The sequence below is a fragment of the Triplophysa dalaica genome, chromosome 15 (genome assembly GCF_015846415.1).
Source record: "Triplophysa dalaica isolate WHDGS20190420 chromosome 15, ASM1584641v1, whole genome shotgun sequence".
Taxonomy (NCBI): Eukaryota; Metazoa; Chordata; class Actinopteri; order Cypriniformes; family Nemacheilidae; genus Triplophysa; species Triplophysa dalaica.
In genome coordinates, this window is record NC_079556.1 from 8,682,786 (window position 1) to 8,701,045 (window position 18,260).

Sequence of the window (18,260 nt, forward strand, 5' to 3'; positions counted from 1 at the left end):
TAAACGAAGCGCGCGATCCTCGTCCCTCAACGCGGGCACAATGCGAACGACAACGACATTGGGATAAAAGTCGAAAATACCGTCTGTGTTACCAGAAGAAACAATAAATCGGAAATTCACAACAGTTATTGCTCTTCAATCCGAGACTGATTGAGTTCAGGCCTGCATCTCTTTGTTATTCAGGCGCAGTCTGTATTTCGAGTGGCCACACGTATAAGATAAAAGCCTGAAAACCAGACTTGCTGTGGCCTGCATTTACAGTCATGTATTTGGAAATGTAAGCCTAATTTTCCATAGGAACGCGTCATAAAAATATACATTTCATGCACAGTAAAAAAATCTAAAAGTGTACACATTTCATTTTACTCAATTAACACTCCCACGATTTCCTTAAGGTTTGAATGCCTCCGTATTGTAGACGGTTATATATTTTCCAGAAACAGCAGACAGACAGCATCTTAAACACACTGCATCACCATTTTTGAGACACGTGCCGCCGCCGCCCCTCCCCACCTTTATGCTCTCTAGGGATCCCCAGAGGTTCAGGGGTCCCTGGGGAAGAGGAGGCCGAGGTCAAAGAAGGGCCCCTCAGGCGGCTGGATATAGACAGACATGAGGCCGAACCATGTGCTGTATCTTATCCCCTCTCCATATGTGAAACACTCATGCACACAGAAATAACAAACAGTATTTCAAAACTATTTCTCACACTTATGCATATTGACAGGTAGGCTACACATTATAGCAAAATATCTCGAGCATCCGGGCAAAAACTGATTTCAGTGAAATAATTTAATCTTCTTACAGCTATAAATTAAAAGGTTTGATTGATAATGTGATCGGACATCCATAGCAACGCTTTACATATCGTTCCATTTTTTTTGTTATTGTTTGAGAGACAAGTCTTTAAATAATACATACATTAGCTAAACAACTGATTGAATTTGTGACCCCCGCTTTTACAATTTTGGAAAGCATGGTGATTGAATTTAGAAATACTGTATTCTTCAATGACTCGTGTCAAAAAAAATTGTATTTTGCTGAATATGTTGAAAATATTTTGACTTGTGATTGCAAGGTGAAGACAAACATAAATACATTTTAAAACAGAAAAATTGTGACTCTTTCTTTACAGCCTCTATAAAGGAAACTGGGAAATGCGTTTTAAACAGTAACATATTAGATTTAGGGGAAATATTGAAGTATATTATTAAAATTAAATCACGACATATAAATGCAAGTCTGACTCTTAATAGCTGCTTCACACAACTTCAGGCGCTGAAAAGGTTCACGAAAAGTGAACATCTAACACCCTCTGTTGGACAACCAGTTTCAATTCCACATTTGCCGCCATTTTATTTAATCATGACGAAGGGGCGAAAACACAGACCCATTGTGATACACTGACACGCATCTTAGATGTAAAGTATACTTCACTCATTTTCAGTAAGAATTATGAAGGCAGGGGCTTTCATAAAATCCCTTTTACAAACAAATAAAACCGTGCGATGGCGTTTAATTTATTAGTGGAAACAGCGCCACCCGAAGACCGTTTTAGAAACCGGAAGCAGGTAGTAAATATCGCAGATTGAACATGTCATCAGTTACGCGTTAGTTACACATAAGCAGTCATTATTTAACAATGATTTTGACAACAATCACCAATCATTCGTTTTTTTGTAGTAGAAGTATAGCAACCAGGATAGTGAGAAAGCCATGGTTATACAGTAACCTATTTAGCACTTTAAAATCAAACTGATGCTTTCTATTTCCTATGATGTTACCTCGTTGTAAACAAACTCTGGGGGAAAAAACACTTATGCCATCGATGATACAGTAAATTACCTTGAAACATGCATTCTTACAACAAATGTGTCACAATCAAAGTCTATTTAAAGATACAAAACCTTGCATACCTGTCAAAACACAAATCTTCAAAATGTTCTGCCACGATATGAGTATAATGCAAATTGAAGTGATAGTTTACCCGAAAACAAAAATTCTGCCATCTAAAACTCACCCTCTTGCCATTTCAAACATGTGTAGATCAATTTATTTTGCAGTACAAAATATATTTTGAAGAATGTCGGTAACTGAATGTCGACTTGTGTTGGTTTTTTCCATACAATAGAAGTGAGTGGGTACCGCCGCTGTTGGGTTACCAACATTCTTCAAAATGTGTTCTACAGAAGAAGTCAAAAAGGTTTGAAATGAGAAGAGGGTGATTAAATGACAACAGAATTCAACATTTTGGGTAAACTTTCACAAATAATCCCATGTAACACACGTTTCTGGTCATTTTAATACAATCCTTTAAAAAGCAAACAGACTTTAAACTTTGTGCAGCATCTTTATTCTGACACTGCTAAATGCCAGCAGTTTTTGCAGGAGTCGTTTAATGCACTGACATGAAGATGGTAGAAGAGGGTAAAGGGCAAAGTGTGCAGACAGCTAGTGTGGAACAGAAGTGTGGGTGTTGGGTGGATGGGGGGACCAGGCAGTTTAGGACACAGGTTAGTGCATGGGATAATATTTACTCAAACAAGGGGAAAATGCAACACACAAGTTCTGCCGAATATACCACATTTATTTTTAATGAACTGATTATGAAAGGAGAGGGTGCAAGGCCCATCTCAATAAAGACTTAAGAAACGGAAGAGAAAGACAAGAAAGAAAAGATGACAGGAGAAGAGCAGCCCATAGCAACAATTTTTCTTTAACTTGAAAAAGGAGAAAATGGAAAATAAGCTGACAACTGTCAAACACGGCCCCTTTTGTACACTATAAAACTGATCCAATGACCAAAGCCTAAACTCAACAAATCTGCTTCTCTGTTTACCTTCCCCCGTCAAACACCCTCTACTACCAACACAAAAACAAAACTGGAACAGAAATGCAACTCAGGACAATCCTGCACAATCATTTGATTTTTTTGAATAACAACTTTTTTTCCAATATATAATCATGGCAGAGGGCTGTAGATAAACTTTTTTCAGAAGGTAACAATGCTTTATACTGACTACTCGCCAATTACCAACAATGGAACATCCACTGAAAAGGCAACGCCCACTTTGTGTTCTGATTGGATAGTTTAGATCCAATACAGATGGGGAGGGATTAACAGAGTAATGGGGAAATGCCTATACAAGATCCAGGCACTAGAAATCAACATTAAAAAAAAAACTCAAATATTCCAGTAAGAGAGAAGCAAAAGCCTTGTGCTTGGACTGTAAAATCAGATGTTTCTCTTTAAAAAAAGAAAACAGAAAATGGGGAGAAAAATAAGAGGCAGTGGAACAAAAATGGGACCGAAAAAGGAAGTACTGGGTTCACTATTAGAATCCTATAGAATTATTAAGTTGTAGTCCTATGTATAATCATGTCATTTTCTTTTACTACAAGTTCGAAGTAAGTCTTTTAGGTCAACAGAAAATCAAAGAGTCTTCATTTAGTTTTTTCCTCGTTTTGAATCCTTGGTTAAATCTTTCTCCTAAGAAATTTCTGAAAATATCTGGTTGTATTATTGGGGAGATAGCACAGGGCCTGTCAGTCTTTTGCCCAAAGCAGTGCTCGTTACTTCACACGTCCTTGGCGATCCTGGAAAAAACAAAATATATATAATTAGCAATGCACACTGGCAAGATCATTTTACGATTACATGATTTTTCCACTTCATAACTTTTTCAGGTGGCAAAATTAAAATGTATGTTATATATATATATATATAGAATATTTTATTTTTTATGGTTACTTTAAATAAAGCAACAGACTAATTTACAAACACAATTGACAGATAAAGGATCATAGGAAGAATCTACATGAGGAACAGGTGAATCTACAAGATGAATCACCTGCATTCTGTAGTGGCTCCGACTGGAGTTACTGGAGTATGGATCACTCCCTTGAACCTCCACCTGCCCAGAAACACAAACATGGTTGTCAAGTTCACTTCAACTACGATCAAATATCAAAACAAGGTACATAAAGTAGGATCATACACTACTGAAAAAAATACATTATACAGCTGTGAAACATCTGTATCAAGCAAATGACTACTTAAGTCCAAAACTTTAAGTTGAGCGTGAACAACTGTTCAACTTGTACAGTACAACCTGACCAAGTAAAAATGCATTACATTCTTAAATTTGAAATGAAATTGCAAGTAGTTTTTTATTGACCACAATAAAACTAACAGTTATTTAAGCCAATATGAAGCAAGTTAAGAAATTCATCACTGGATTTGTTGTAAAAAGCAAAAAAGGACGAAACGAAGTCGTAACCAAGGGAAATAAAATGTCAGTAACATCTTAAGTTCCATTATTGGGACATCAGTAAAACTACAGTATAAAGCCATTACAACCTATTTGCCTAAAACTTTCCCCTTATGTTAAAAACATAGGCCCACAAGAAAGTCAGCCCACACAGAAAGAGTATTTTCTGGACCTCAATTCCCATCATTTACTTGTTCTATGAAACCTCCAAAAAAAAAGCTTAAGCTACAACAGCACTGAAAATAAACAGAAAACACTTGTCAATTCAACATGCAACTTTCAATTTGATAAATACTTTGTCAAGATAATATAAAGGACTCTTCTCACAAAATAAAAACACGATACTTTACAAAACAAAGGCGGAAAATAAAAGAGAGCCCAATAATTCAAGTTATTATCATCTACTTTTTTGTGGCATTTGAGAAAAAAAGTCCACCATGTGTTCTGTCACTGTTTTGTAAAAGTCACCCACACACAAAAACAGCAGTATGCAGATGTTTTGTCAGATCTGAAATGTTTGTCAGGTTACTTGAGAATTGATGTGGCTGAAAAAAGAACCAACAAAAACAAAACACAGATGTTCTTTTGTAGTTCTGAACAAAACAGACAAGCCACCAGCACACCTGTGGGAGTTTTAAAGGTGGGTTTAACCCCAAATTTTTGAACTGTGTTTTTTGTCATTTGAAAAACTAGCACTCTAGTCAAACAAGAGACAATCAGCTGCTTTAACAAACCACACAACTGCATTTCTATTACCTGTATCATTACAAACAACAAGATCTGTGCAGCATGTACCTAACTGCACGAAACACTTATATTCTGTGTTAATACTAAGGATTAAATGCTGTTGTGTTCATGGTGTGCGACAGCCATGATCCACAAGTTATAGCGGATAATCTCATTTCGTTTTAAATACAAGATTTGTCGGAAAATAAACAAACAAGTACAAAAAGTTCTGAATGTCAATTTTGAGGACAGAATGGCAAATTTTGCAGTTTTTTGTAGCTAAGAAACTGAAGCATCTGTATATTTGACACTGGAACTAATTTAAATAGTTCTTGATATCATATTGCAGGAGAGCATGGCAAATCATGTATATAGTTTTAACAAGAAAAAACCCCCTGAAAATATAGTCATACATGAAATTCAGTGGACGTTAATAAATGAAGATGAATAATTAATATAAATATGTCAAGAGCATGCTTTCAATAAAAGTAATGAGAGGCCTGACCCCCAGAGCTTTGAAGAAACGACCAAGCTTTAAACCACATTTTGAAGTTATGGGATTATGCTATGAAGTTATCTTTTTTATTAAACATAACATATAAAAGTAAAAAGTAACATGATTCTAATATTTTATAATAACACAAGGTAAGGGCACAGGACTATACAAAATATTTTATTTCTTATATGTAGCTTTGCAGACTGCTGGCATCTAGAATAAAATGCTGATCAAAACAATTGTTCATATCAGCTCTCTCAACTTACATCTAACATTAAGCCTTTCGTAATATTGTTTATATGGTTATCAGAACTATACCGTATTGACCTAAAAGAAAAAATATAGTTCAATATAAATTTTGGCCATAGCATCCTGACCTTGCACAACATTAATTCATTTGGTATCAGACAAACCCAAATAATCAGAAGCACAAAGGTACAGAACAAAATATGTGACAGGAATAGTGAAAGGAATCATCAGGTTTTTATTTTAATACCATGCCATATTCTACAGTTATGTTCATGGGGAGAGATGTGTTCAATTTAAAAAGAATAAAACTAAATAAGATGATTAAGATGAATCTTTTCCACTTGTAAATGATAGCTCACCCAAAAAATTTAATTGTGTAATCATTTAGTTCCAAATCTGTGTACATTCTTTGTCTTGCTGAAAACACAGGAAGATATCTTGAAGATTGTAAAATCTCATCCCCCACAGACTCCCATGGTATTTATTTTCCCTACTATGGCAGTAAATAGTGGATGAGATCTGATATTCTCCCAAATTTCTTCCTGTGTTTTCAGCAAATTTACACAGATTTGGAACAATCTAGGAGTGAGTGAACGATGACAGAAGTTTCATTTTTGGGTGAACTATCCCTTCAAGACTACATTTGGATTGTTTCACAGAAAGAACCGGTAAGATTTTACAATTAAAATTGTATTTGTTAACATTAGACAATGCATTAACTAACCTAAAGTATCAATAAGGAATAGCTTTGCAACATCGACGCATTAATTATTTTAATGTTAATTCATGGTGCACAAATGTTAACTACAACATTTTAAAAGGTATTAGTAATTGCTCAAATTAACATGAACTAGGATAAATGAATGCTGTAGAAGTATTAGTTAATTCACAGTAGTAGGGATGCACCAAAATTTCGGTTGCCAAAAATTTGAGCAAAAATGGCATAAACAGTTTTGGGTGAAAGAAAAAAACTGGCCGAAATAAGTCAAAATATCTATTGCCCGCGCTTCCCTTCAGTGCTTGCGTTCACTCTCACACTAGCTGTTATCAAAGGACGATCATGTAAGCGAGCTGTAAAGTCCAAAACTAATACATATTAGTGTTGTCATGATACTAGAATTTCTAACTTTGCATCGAATATAGATTTTTTTAGGTATTTAACCAATTTTCAATACCACGGAAAAAACTGTCATAAAAATAAGGCTCTACATTTTTTGAACAAGACTAGACAAGAGGTCTTTATTTATATTATTATTTATTGTTAATCTAATTAAAATTTTACTGATACATTTAATATTTAAAATCAAAGTTGTTTTTGTCAGTATTAATGGACCAGAGTTTACAAAATTAGTTGAGAGATTAATAAAGAGATTTAAGACTTAAATACTTGAACAAATGTATTACTCATTCATTGCTCATTAATGTTATTAGCCTACATATACATATGATTACAAAAAAGTTTATTTGGCTTTCATTCATATAGAATCATTGATAAGAAATGCAAACTTTAAATGCAAGAACTGCTGCGGAGTCTGTGTACTGGCTATATTTCTAACATAAACCACGTTTAACCAGGTTGAAAGAAAAGAGTGGATGATATTATTGATCAGTGCACATACATAGAGCGCTATGGTGAACATGGGAAACGTAAACGAACAAGCACTAAGCGCCAGATGTGTTACAGAGACTCTGCTCTGGCCATCTTTTCTAACATTAACACTTTTTAACTGCTCCAAATGAGTCAAGTCTGTGAGAGGAGGTGGGGCTCTGTTGTCACTGCGTTCACGCAGTGTGTGTCAACTCAATGTCAGAAAAAGAGATGGAGCGGGAACGTGCAGCTGTTATCGATACGTGGGACATGCGTATTGGAACAGTTTAAGACTTTTCAGTATCGATACGCATCGAAATATCAATCTTTTTGACAATACTAATACATAAAACAATAAAATATCAAAACCAGCAAAAAAAAAAATGACACGCAAGCTCTGTTTGACTAATGGCCGTTTTAAAACCGAACTTTAAACGCAAAAGACTCTTCACAGACGTGAATGCTCAGTAGAACGAACTATCAGTAACTGATGATGTAACTCGTGGACCGTCATCCAGCAGGTGATGATATCACTGAAACTTATGTTAAGCCTGTTTACATAAAGAGAAATTCACTTCTCCTCTGTGTTCTGTATGTTATTTTTATTAAAACGATTGTGCACCATATATAAACTTCTTACGAGTAAATACGAGTTTAAGTTTGACAATAACTTGACTACGGTTTGCATATAGGTGTAATAATTCTAGAACGACAACTTATATTTGTTGTATTGTTTTGATACATGTTATCCTTAATTTTTGTGTTTTTACTGTTTGTTATTAATAGAATGCAATAAAAACTATTTCAAAGTTCTTAAAACTAATTTTCAGTATCGGTTTTCAGCCTGGTGCATCCTGAATTTTTAATAATCTGTTTCGGCCCAGAATTTTCGTTTTGGCGCATCCCTACACAATAGCTTACACATTCATTGTTAATTTATACAACTTTATTGTTAAGTGTTTCTAAAGAACTTAAAGGTACTGTTCATCCAGAAATTAAACTTCTGTCATCATTTACTCACCCTTGAGTTTTTCCAAATCCATCAAAGATATTTGGAAGAATTCTTGTAACCAAACAATTCTTGGCCACCATTGACTACCAAAGTAGGAATAATTACAGTGGTAGTCAAAAGTGCCTGAGAATTGTTTGCTTTCCTTAATTCTTCAAAATATATTTTGTGTTTAACAGAACAAAAATGACACTGAAATTGATCCTACTTTAGTAGTTAATGGTTTCCATCAGAACGAAATACATTTTAAACAGATTTGGAACAGCTCGGTGGTGGGTAAATGAATACAGAATTTTCATGATTGGGGGAATTATTTATTTTACTTGGGGAAAAAAAGCAGATTTGGTTCCTTAAAAAAATCAGGTTACCTTTTTCACACAATCCTCCTCTTCCTGACGTTTCTCGTAGTGCGAGAAGTCATCAAAAATGGAGGTGGTGTGCTTGTAACTTGCAATGATCTTCAGCACCTGACGTGCCTTATCCAACGGAACTTCCTGCGTGTCACGGGAGTTGGTGACCGGTTTGTTTTCGTTGTTTTCCAGACGAATGTGCCTCAGTTGGCTGTTTGGAACGTCCTTCACAAAGATCCAGCGCACATCAAACCGACCCTTCCATTTGTCCTGCGACCACACACCTGCACAGGTGTTGTAGTCCACGGGTGAGCGCATCTCAGCTACGCCACAGAAGTGCCCACTGCCATTTACACTGAAGAGCAGATAGAGTGGCCCTTTGTTGGCCAGTGAACGGTATGCAGCGTCCAGACGCTTATTGCCATGTTCCGTGCTGCACCAGATATTGTACTTAATGGAGCGATGGATGTCATCCTCTGAGTAGCTCTTGATGATGAAGACGCGACCGTGTTTAGGGTTCCAGTCAAAGTCCTTGGGATTGTAGTTGTTCACCATACGCAACTTCTCCAGAACCGGGTGGGGCTCTGCTGGAACAGCAACACCACCCATTCCTGAATTAGGAGGGGATTGGCCAGTTCCACCCACCGCATCGGCGAAGCCGTTGGTACGGTTACGCGGGGGAACCCAGCGGGTTGGTTGAGAAGGTTGAGGGGGGCCTTGCGACAAGGGAGGTGGGACAGCTCCTTGCTGCCCACCAAGGGGGAGAGGATGTTGCCCAAGATGACCAGCAGGAGGAACCAGCTGTCCATTGCTAAGGGGTAGCTGCTGTACCCCTCCTGCAGTTGCACCCGGTTGAGGGGACGACTGATTGGGTGGCTGACCGTTGACCGGCATGGAAGCCTGATGTGGGGTTGCTGGTTTAGGCACTGTCCCCTTGTTATCCCACGTTCCAATATCCATATTATGTTTGATTGGAGGAGGTGGCAAATTTGTCCCGCCAAGTCCTCCCTTGGTTTTCAGCTTAGGCTGTGGTTTGGCAGGCTTGCTGGCAATGTCCGCCCAAGATGCAGTTTTTGGGGGAGCCATGGAGGCCGGAGGCATAGTGGGAGCTGGAGACACTTGACTCAGTGGCCCTCCGGGAAGTCCAGAACCGATGACTTTGGGTGCCATGTCCGCAGCCCCGATCTTAAGCCCCGCCATGCCTTGATCCAAGCTATTCATCCCTACGGCCTTGTTGAGTGGCTCGTTGGCTGCAAAGGGAGACTGTCCATCAATCATAGCACCTCCTAACGTGCTTGGAGCGTAGGCATAACTGCTGCTGTAACCTGAGTTCTGTGTGGACTGTCCCTGAGAGCTGCTGTTTCCCCAGGCCAAGTCAATCCCACTTGGAAAAAAGTTGAAGCCATGCTGTCCCAAGAAAGGGTTGTTTCCCAGTGCTCCTGACTGGCCAAACATGGCATCTGGGAGGAAGTGATGCTCCCCATTGCTAAGCTGTCCATAGGAGGCCAGGTAAGGCATGGGGGGGTCACCGCCAGTAGACCATGCTGCTTCATTCAGCGAATAGGTAAAGCCTATAGAGGGGCTGTAGTAGCTGGGCATGTAGGAGTCGGACATGGCCGTATAGGCATTGCTCTGCAAAAACAAAAACAATAAATGAGTCAGCTGTAAAATGTGTTAATGCAAACAAGTATCATCAAAAAGTTAACTATTAACATTATATAAACAAGTGAAGTAAAACAGGTAACAAGGTCAAACTAATTTTCTACCCTATCAATGATCTGCCTTGCCGATAAATAATTTAACCATCCAAATATTCCCACTTATCCAATTATTACCACTAGCTTGACAGCACATCAAAATGAGACTACATAGATGAGCGTTAATATTTCTAGCGGAGCAGAGAACACCTCTCTGAAAATTTGCTTTAATGACATGGCGCACTAAAAGAATTTCAGTACTAAAATAAATAAACAACAATCTCAGATGTTTAGAACTGGGCTTCACAGACACTTGGGATTGTTTGTAGACTGGTTCACCCCAATGTACACAACTACTAGTCTCTTCATGATTTCAAAACTAGCAATCAGCTTTGTGAGGGCAGCAGTGGCATAGATTCCATACAAAAGATCCCAACATTCCTTTGACAGGGTGAAAACTAGCCCCTTTATTCATCCGTGTCCTATTTTCTCAGTAGGAGAAACATTCATTGACAAAACAGCCATTATAATCATACATTTCAGGGTTAGAAAGTTAGGATTTTTCAATAGAATCTTTATAAGAAAGTATGTTTGTTTACCTTATTTAAAATTATTTACTTTTTATCACTTCCTGGTGAATAATAGTGCTGAATTTTTTACGTAATATTCCAGAAACATACCCTACATTACTGACAATCTGTCAGCACGTATGACGTTTAACCCAAGTCTACACACCTTTTAACTCAACTCTTTAGCACAGAAAACCATAGTGACACCTTAATATGACAACAATGCTCATAGACCAAGATGCAATTAAGGACCATAATGAATCCACAGAGGATAGGCAGCAAAATTAATTGCCCTTCTTTCTCTCTATGGGTTCCATCTTTTGTTCAGTGCTGAAACAAGACCTACCTGTCTGGGCTGAGCATTCAGGTAAGGCTCGAACTCATCATCGTTCAAAGTATCTTTTTGAGTGACTGCACCGTTTTGCACTGGAAAAAATAAAGAACAGTTAGGGAACACACTCACAAAACTTCTAGTGTAATGATACAGATGTGACAAACGTCATTAACTACTTGTATTAACTATAATTTATTTCCAGAGAAACAACTAAACGTTTGCTGCTGCTGTTTAAATCGTACAAATCAGAGATAAGAAGCTTTGCAGATTCAACCAAAATCTTCAGAAATAAAAATATGCAAAAAAGAAAACATTTTCTCATAAAAAATAATCCGCGTGGTAACATGCATTACTGTATCGTGTTACTTTATAGGGTGATGGGTTCTGTTCCGTAGAGTAAGTTACGATGCTGGAAATTCCCTCAACAGGTTCCTCCAAGCAGCGTGTTTAACTCCTGTATCTTAGTCAATGATGGCGATACTCCGTTAAAGGGCGCGTATATCTAACATATTGCTACACCTGACGTAAACACCCCAAGAACAGCACAAAAGTATGCTATGTAAGTGGGCGGTCAGGTGTCTGATCTTGTGTCACGCTTATAGGTGCACGCTCGGCCTCGGAGTGCTAATCGGCTAACCAACGTGGGCTCTAAACACAAGCTTTTTCTAGATCCGCAAGTGAGCAATACAAGCCCAATTGTCTCCGCGCAGACACCCTCGTTTTCGTATATGCCTTGGGGTTGTTTTAAAGCATATTTCAACGCCTAGTTCAATAACGAAGTGAATATGAACAAACGGCCCGCTAACAGCAACAGCGCAGCACGAGACCCATTACAGCTGACAAACATCACAGAAGCGCCTCACTTACCTTTATTTGCTTGGCCTTTCGGTCTCTGGATTGGGTCCAGGTGATTCATGAAGGAGTGAGTGTGGAGAGGAAAGAGGGAGAATAAGTGAAGGTTTATATAAAGCTAAGGCCTGAACTCGCGCTGCGAGAGAAAAAAAACCGCCTCGACGCCACTTCGGCTCAATGTTCAAAAAATGCCTCTCTTTACCTGCTCCAGAAGGCTGCTGGCTGACATTTCTCTCTCCCCGGAGCCTGTGTGTTAGACTGCGCGTTTGTTTGCGGGTTAAAGCGAACGGAAAATGTGTGTTTTTAAGAGTGTTTGCGCCCGCGACTCTCTCTATCTCGCTACAGCTGCAGATCAGACACACAATGGCGGGCTGCAGTTCCTCCACACTTCAACATGGCCGAGGCGCCGCTGCACGTTTATCCGTGGCGGAACAGCGCCACATTGCGACTGGGAGGGTAAGCAGGATGCCCGTTTGTGAACTATACTGGGGGGAAATGGTTAGTATTTGTAATTTCACATTTGTGACACTGGACAACAAAACCAGTGTTAAGTAGCACGGGAACACTTTTAGTAATCGGCAAAAATAGATGGTCTAGGTAAAAATGTACGATTTAACTTTTTTTCCAAAAAGCATTAGGATATTAAGTTAAGGATTCAAGGATTCAAAGTGTTTATTGTCTTATGCCTAGTGTGGAAACTAATATCCCTAAGCAATGAAAAACTTACTTTGCTGTCCACAGTGAATGCCAGACAGTGCAAGGCTATAAACACACATACACAAACTATACACACAAACATACATACGTATAATGTACGAAACAATAAGAACTAAACATAGACTTTGTATATGAGATTTATATATGCAAATGTACACTTTTAACTTGTGTGCAAAAAACAATAGTTGCAGTATCATGTGCAAATTGAGTGCAACTACAGGATAACAATAGCAGCAGTAATAGAAACAAATGTGCAAGTGAGATGAGGCTACATGAGTTATATTTGAAAATATACAATAGTAGTAATAACATAAAAAAAGTTTAAGTGAGAGGAAACAGCTGGTCCACTAGCTAGCTCAACTACCTGTTTAAGAAGGAATGAGTTAATTAATCTGGAAATCCTACAATTTAAGCTCCTGTACCTCTGTCCTGAGGGTAGGAGTGTGAACAGTGTTGGGGGTCGGTGGGGTCTTTTATGATTAATGCAGCTCTTCTGTGGATCTGCAATGGTAGGGTAAATGGTAAAAAGATCCTGTTCCGTGAAGAAATTGTATACATTTCCTACTGTAAATGTATAAAAACTTTATTTTTGTGAGTGGATGGCCTGCAGTGCCTCAGATTAACAACTTCAAAGGCGATTTTCTCGATATTAAGATTTTTGGCATCCTCAGATTCCATTTTTGTAAATAGTTGTTGTCCTATAGTGTCCTATCCCAACAAACCATATATCAATAGAAAGCCTATTTCTTCAGCTTTCAGCTGATGAAAACGTCTTCAATATCTTTTTTAAGATCCTGGGTCACATTTAGAAAAATGAACTTCATGTTGACAGGCGTGTCAAATCTAAAAATACTAAAACTAAAGCAATTGTATATGAATAATTGTAAAATTACAACTAATTGGGAAAAAATATAACAAATTATAACCCACCAAGTTTAAGCAGTAAAATCTGAAAATGTGATCGGGTAAACCTGTTAAAATGTCAATTTAACAAAGTAATTTCGGAAAGGCAATGTAGCAAGAACAACTTTCTGTAATTTAATATAAAACCGACAAAAGAAAATACAAACACATGAAAGATACAATTATACAACAGGTGTCGCGTGGAAACTAACGAAAAGTAAACTTAATTTTGGACAAAAAATATAAATGAAAGCTGAAATTACAAAATTAAACTGAATAAAATACTTATCCTCCGTACCCTGTGCTTTCTGTAAAGGAAGAGAAAAGTAACAATTCGAGAGTGTTTCCAAGGGGATTGATAGAAATTTTGATTATGCTTCTATTAAAATTATGCGTTTAAATTGTGTAACGTGGCGTTCTAATTAGCGTACGACTGTACATCCATATCTTTACCACTAGGTGTCGCCATTACAAGTAACATGAACCACAGAATGAGCCGGCGCTTATTAGCCAATACAAAGGCAATGCAATGCGGACGTAGACGAAACGTAAAAATACACACGCACAGATTGCCTTCTAAATACATCTTGACTCAGGAGTTAGTCATTTTGAATGTGAACTGAAGACTGAAGAATGCTGGGTAAAGGCTGCTAAATGGTTACACTTAGTCTCTGTTTTTCAATTCAACTTCATTGTAATGGATTTTATAGGCAAAACATGTAAATAATCACCTTTTACTGGATTCTTCAATACAGACTTTGTAAAAACAACTCGTTATTAGCAGACGTAAGACCTGTGCTCTAAATACCCTTATTCATTATTTGTTTTTAAAGCTCTTTGACTGATCTTGTAGGGTTGTTCTTGGTCCATAGTCTAGAGAGAACCACTAATAGAGTAAGTAATTATAACCAATAAACCTTCTTGATTTTTGTGTGTACTTAACATTTTTGTTGTTGGTTGCGTTGATTTATGTAGCTAAACCTTTTTCACAATTTGACTTTTATTTTAAATGAAGTAGAACAGGGAAAAGTTTGTGTGTTATAGGTTTTTAAAAAAGGATAATAATTGAAAAAGCTGAACTTTTGTTAATATACTGGACAGCAAAGAAATTAAAACCACAAGGAAGTATGAAGGTGAGAAAGCATTGGGGAACTGTCCTTTAATACGACGCGCTGGTATGATCATTGCATTCAGTATGGACTTATTTGCGTTCCTAGCGTTCAGAGGCACCAACGCCAACTGACTGCAGTGTAAATTATTGCTATTTAGGCATGTGACAGAGCAGCTTTCTAACTGCATCTAGTTTCTTTCTTTCTTTTTTGGGAGGTTATAGTGCCCTCCTGTGCCTGTGGCACAGGAATGTTCAAAAGAAGGGGGGAAAAATTCTGCTACCCCTTTATACGCACACACACATGTCTGTTTTTTTATATCCGTGGGGACCGTCCATAGGCCTAATGTTTTTTTATACTCGGTATACAAATGGTATATTTGATCCCCTTACCCAACTCCTTAACCTTAAGATCATAGAAAGCTTTAAGCATTTTTAGATTTTTAAAAAATATTGTACTGTACAATTAATTAGCTTTTTTTCCCATGGTGACCTGAATTTTGGTCCCCACGGTGACACAAGTCCCCATATGTTGGTGTGAATTATATCCCACCGAGATATAAAAACAAGGCCACATGCCCACACACACACACACACTGAGGATGACATCAGCTGCTTGTCTACATCGCTGGGACACTTAAGGCTGCCAAAGGGGGAATGTAGCACCCGTCAGTTACTTCAGTAATGCTGCTTGTTCACGTACTATCCATACTGATTGGGTTAGCTTTTAATACACAAGTCCAAGGAGAAAGTACCTCTGTTTGTGCAGACATGATGTGGATGAAACCTGGAGAGAGGGCACAGTTGAGCATATCAAAGTTATTAAAAGCTTTATGGGAAGTTGGGTTAAGGGCAATAATTTATCAACTCTCCTCTAATCTTGTTGTGTTTATTAGGGTTTCATACATCCGCTCATTGATCTCACTGATTCTTGGATTTTGAGAAGGATGGAATGACCTTTAGTCATGCTGAACCCCACAGGACTTAGATGAATCCAGTTGTAATAGTTTCACAATTGTGACAAGATAGCAATGGAAAGATCAACCAAGTCTGAGATATATCAGACCCGATATACTACCTGAAACCACCTGGTCACTTTGGCCGAGGGTTTCTGTCGTTTTTTTGGACATCCACTGTAGAGGGGCATGTTCAGTGTCCAGGGAGAAGCTCCGTCGCAGTTTATAGTAGAGGAGCTCCAGTACTGCCCACTTTATGGCTAGGGCCTCCTTTTCCACCTTGGCGTATCGGGACTCGGCCGGTGTGAGCCCCCTTGGTCCGGGAGAGCACTGCACCCAGGCCAGTGTCGGAAGCATCATTCTGGAGGATGAAGGGACGGCCAAAGTCGGGTGTGTGCATAACGGGAAAGGAATACAGGGCGTGCTTCAATGTCAGGAACATATTTTCCGTCTGTGGGGTCCACTTCGTCTTCTCGGGCTGCCCCTTTTTGGTCAGGTCGGTCAGGGGACTGGCTAGGGAAGAGAAGTTAGGGATATAACACCATTAGTAGCCCGCAAGCCGGAAATCATTACAGAAGCGGAGAGTGCCGTCCAGCTTCAGGACCATAACGATGGGCTTGGACTATGGGCTACAGTATGGTTCTATTACCCGGAGTTCCTTCATAGTTGAACCTCAGCTTCGGTCCGTTATCCGTGGAGCGGTGATGGCGGCTCCCAGGTGTCCATCTCCAAATCCAGCGATATATCCACCGTTTATATAACATTCATCAACCAAATGCAGATATCAGGATGGTTTCATGGCAATCAACATGAAGGATACGTACTTTCCGGTCGGACAGCACAACTGCCATAGTGTATATTAACCACCAGGGTGGCTCACGCCAGTTAACATGACTCGCCTGACGCCTCCTCCCTTGGATTCAACAGGTGATCAGCTCTCTGGAAGCCACACATATCCCAGGCGACCTGAACCAGACAGCTGACGCGCTTCCTCTCGTCAGTCACAAATCGCGGGGAGTTGCTCGATCGGGAATGTGCTGCCCTTTTTACAACAGTGACTCGGAAGTAATCTCTCCGCTTCAACACTGAAAGTGTATGTAGCCGCTATTGCTGCTCATCACAACCCAGTTACTGGTAAATCTCTAGGACAGCATAATCTGGTCATTAGGTTCCTAAAGGGCGCAAGAAGGCTGAATCCGCCTCATCCACATCTGGTCCTCCAGAGGCCCCCTTTCGAGCCCCTTAGATATGCCGCTCTTTCTCATCTCACAATGAAGATGGCTCTCCTGATGGCGCTCGCCTTCATCTAGAGGGTATGGGACCTACAAGCATTCTCCGTGTCCACAAATTGCCTAGAATTCGTGCCCGGTGATTCTCTTTCTGCAAAGGCAAATTCTCCCCTCCTAGGTGGGTCAGGGTGCTATTCTCGCATCCCTTTTTTCCCCACTGGGTGAAGAACAGGCATTCCATTCATCCCTAAGCACCTCCTGCGGGCGGGCTGGGCAGAGCAGCTCTGCTTCTTTTGGCTGGGTACCAGCTGAGTTATCTACCGTATGGTTCTAACTGGACCTAGTATCCTCATGATCGGTTTCCACCTTGGTAACCCATGACCTTCCCTAGGTGGACCTCCACCTTTCGGTAAACTCACCTTGCAGTAGCGCTCACGTCTGACACGCCAGGCCAGTCACCATCGGTTCGCTTTAGATTGTGACACAGCACAGCGGCGTGGCATTTTCTTAAGGAACCCCATCTGTCGGTTTGACACAACGTCAAGAGACCGACAGAAATGAAACGTCTTGGTTGCGGATGTAGCCTCAGATCCTGATGGAAGGAACGAGACGTTGTGTCCTTCATGCCACAACCCGTGCTGCCCGCTGCAGCAGTCGAGAGAGGCTCTCAGGCTCCTCAGCCAAAAGGTGAATGAATGCAGTACGCTGTTTTCTACCCGGATATCTGGGGGCGGAGTCCGGCATGCACATTTAATTCGCCAATTTCATTCGACACAACGTCTCGTTCCCTCGATCAGGGAACTGAGGTTACATCGGTAACCAAGATGCTTTTTAAACCAATATAGTGGAGACTGAATTTAGATGTAATTTATTATATTTGTCACAGTTAAATAGTGTCGCTTTCAATTCATTTCTATGGAAAGCGAGTTACGCTCTTAAGGTGCATCGTAGAAATAACATGGTGAGACGTTTTTGGTAAATTTTTATTAAGCTAAACTTTCCTACATGTTTTGTTCAAGTTTTTAGTTCTGTATTACTTTTTAATTATGCTAATAAAATACAGAAAATATATCAATCTTTATTTTTCACTTATTTTTAAAGTCCCAATAAATGTTTAACATATATCATAATCCATATGATCCCCTGACTGAATTGTTTGTTTAGCTTGCCTGAGAAATTTTGTCTAGCAAGAAGGCTCAAAACCAA

At 39.2% G+C, this 18,260-nt stretch overlaps 1 protein-coding gene across 1 annotated transcript; it reads right to left on the minus strand.

Moving 5' to 3' along the window:
- Positions 1-1,504: 1,504 nt before the first annotated feature.
- ythdf2 (YTH N6-methyladenosine RNA binding protein F2) lies at positions 1,505-12,515 on the minus strand. Its single transcript, XM_056767588.1, has 6 exons — positions 12,344-12,515; positions 12,157-12,181; positions 11,302-11,381; positions 8,708-10,321; positions 3,852-3,914; positions 1,505-3,597 (listed from the first exon to the last, which is right to left on the minus strand). The coding sequence occupies exons 1-6, from the start codon at positions 12,368-12,370 to the stop codon at positions 3,574-3,576; spliced, it is 1,833 nt and encodes a 610-aa protein (XP_056623566.1). The 5' UTR covers positions 12,371-12,515; the 3' UTR covers positions 1,505-3,573.
- Between the last annotated feature and the right edge of the window lie 5,745 nt (positions 12,516-18,260).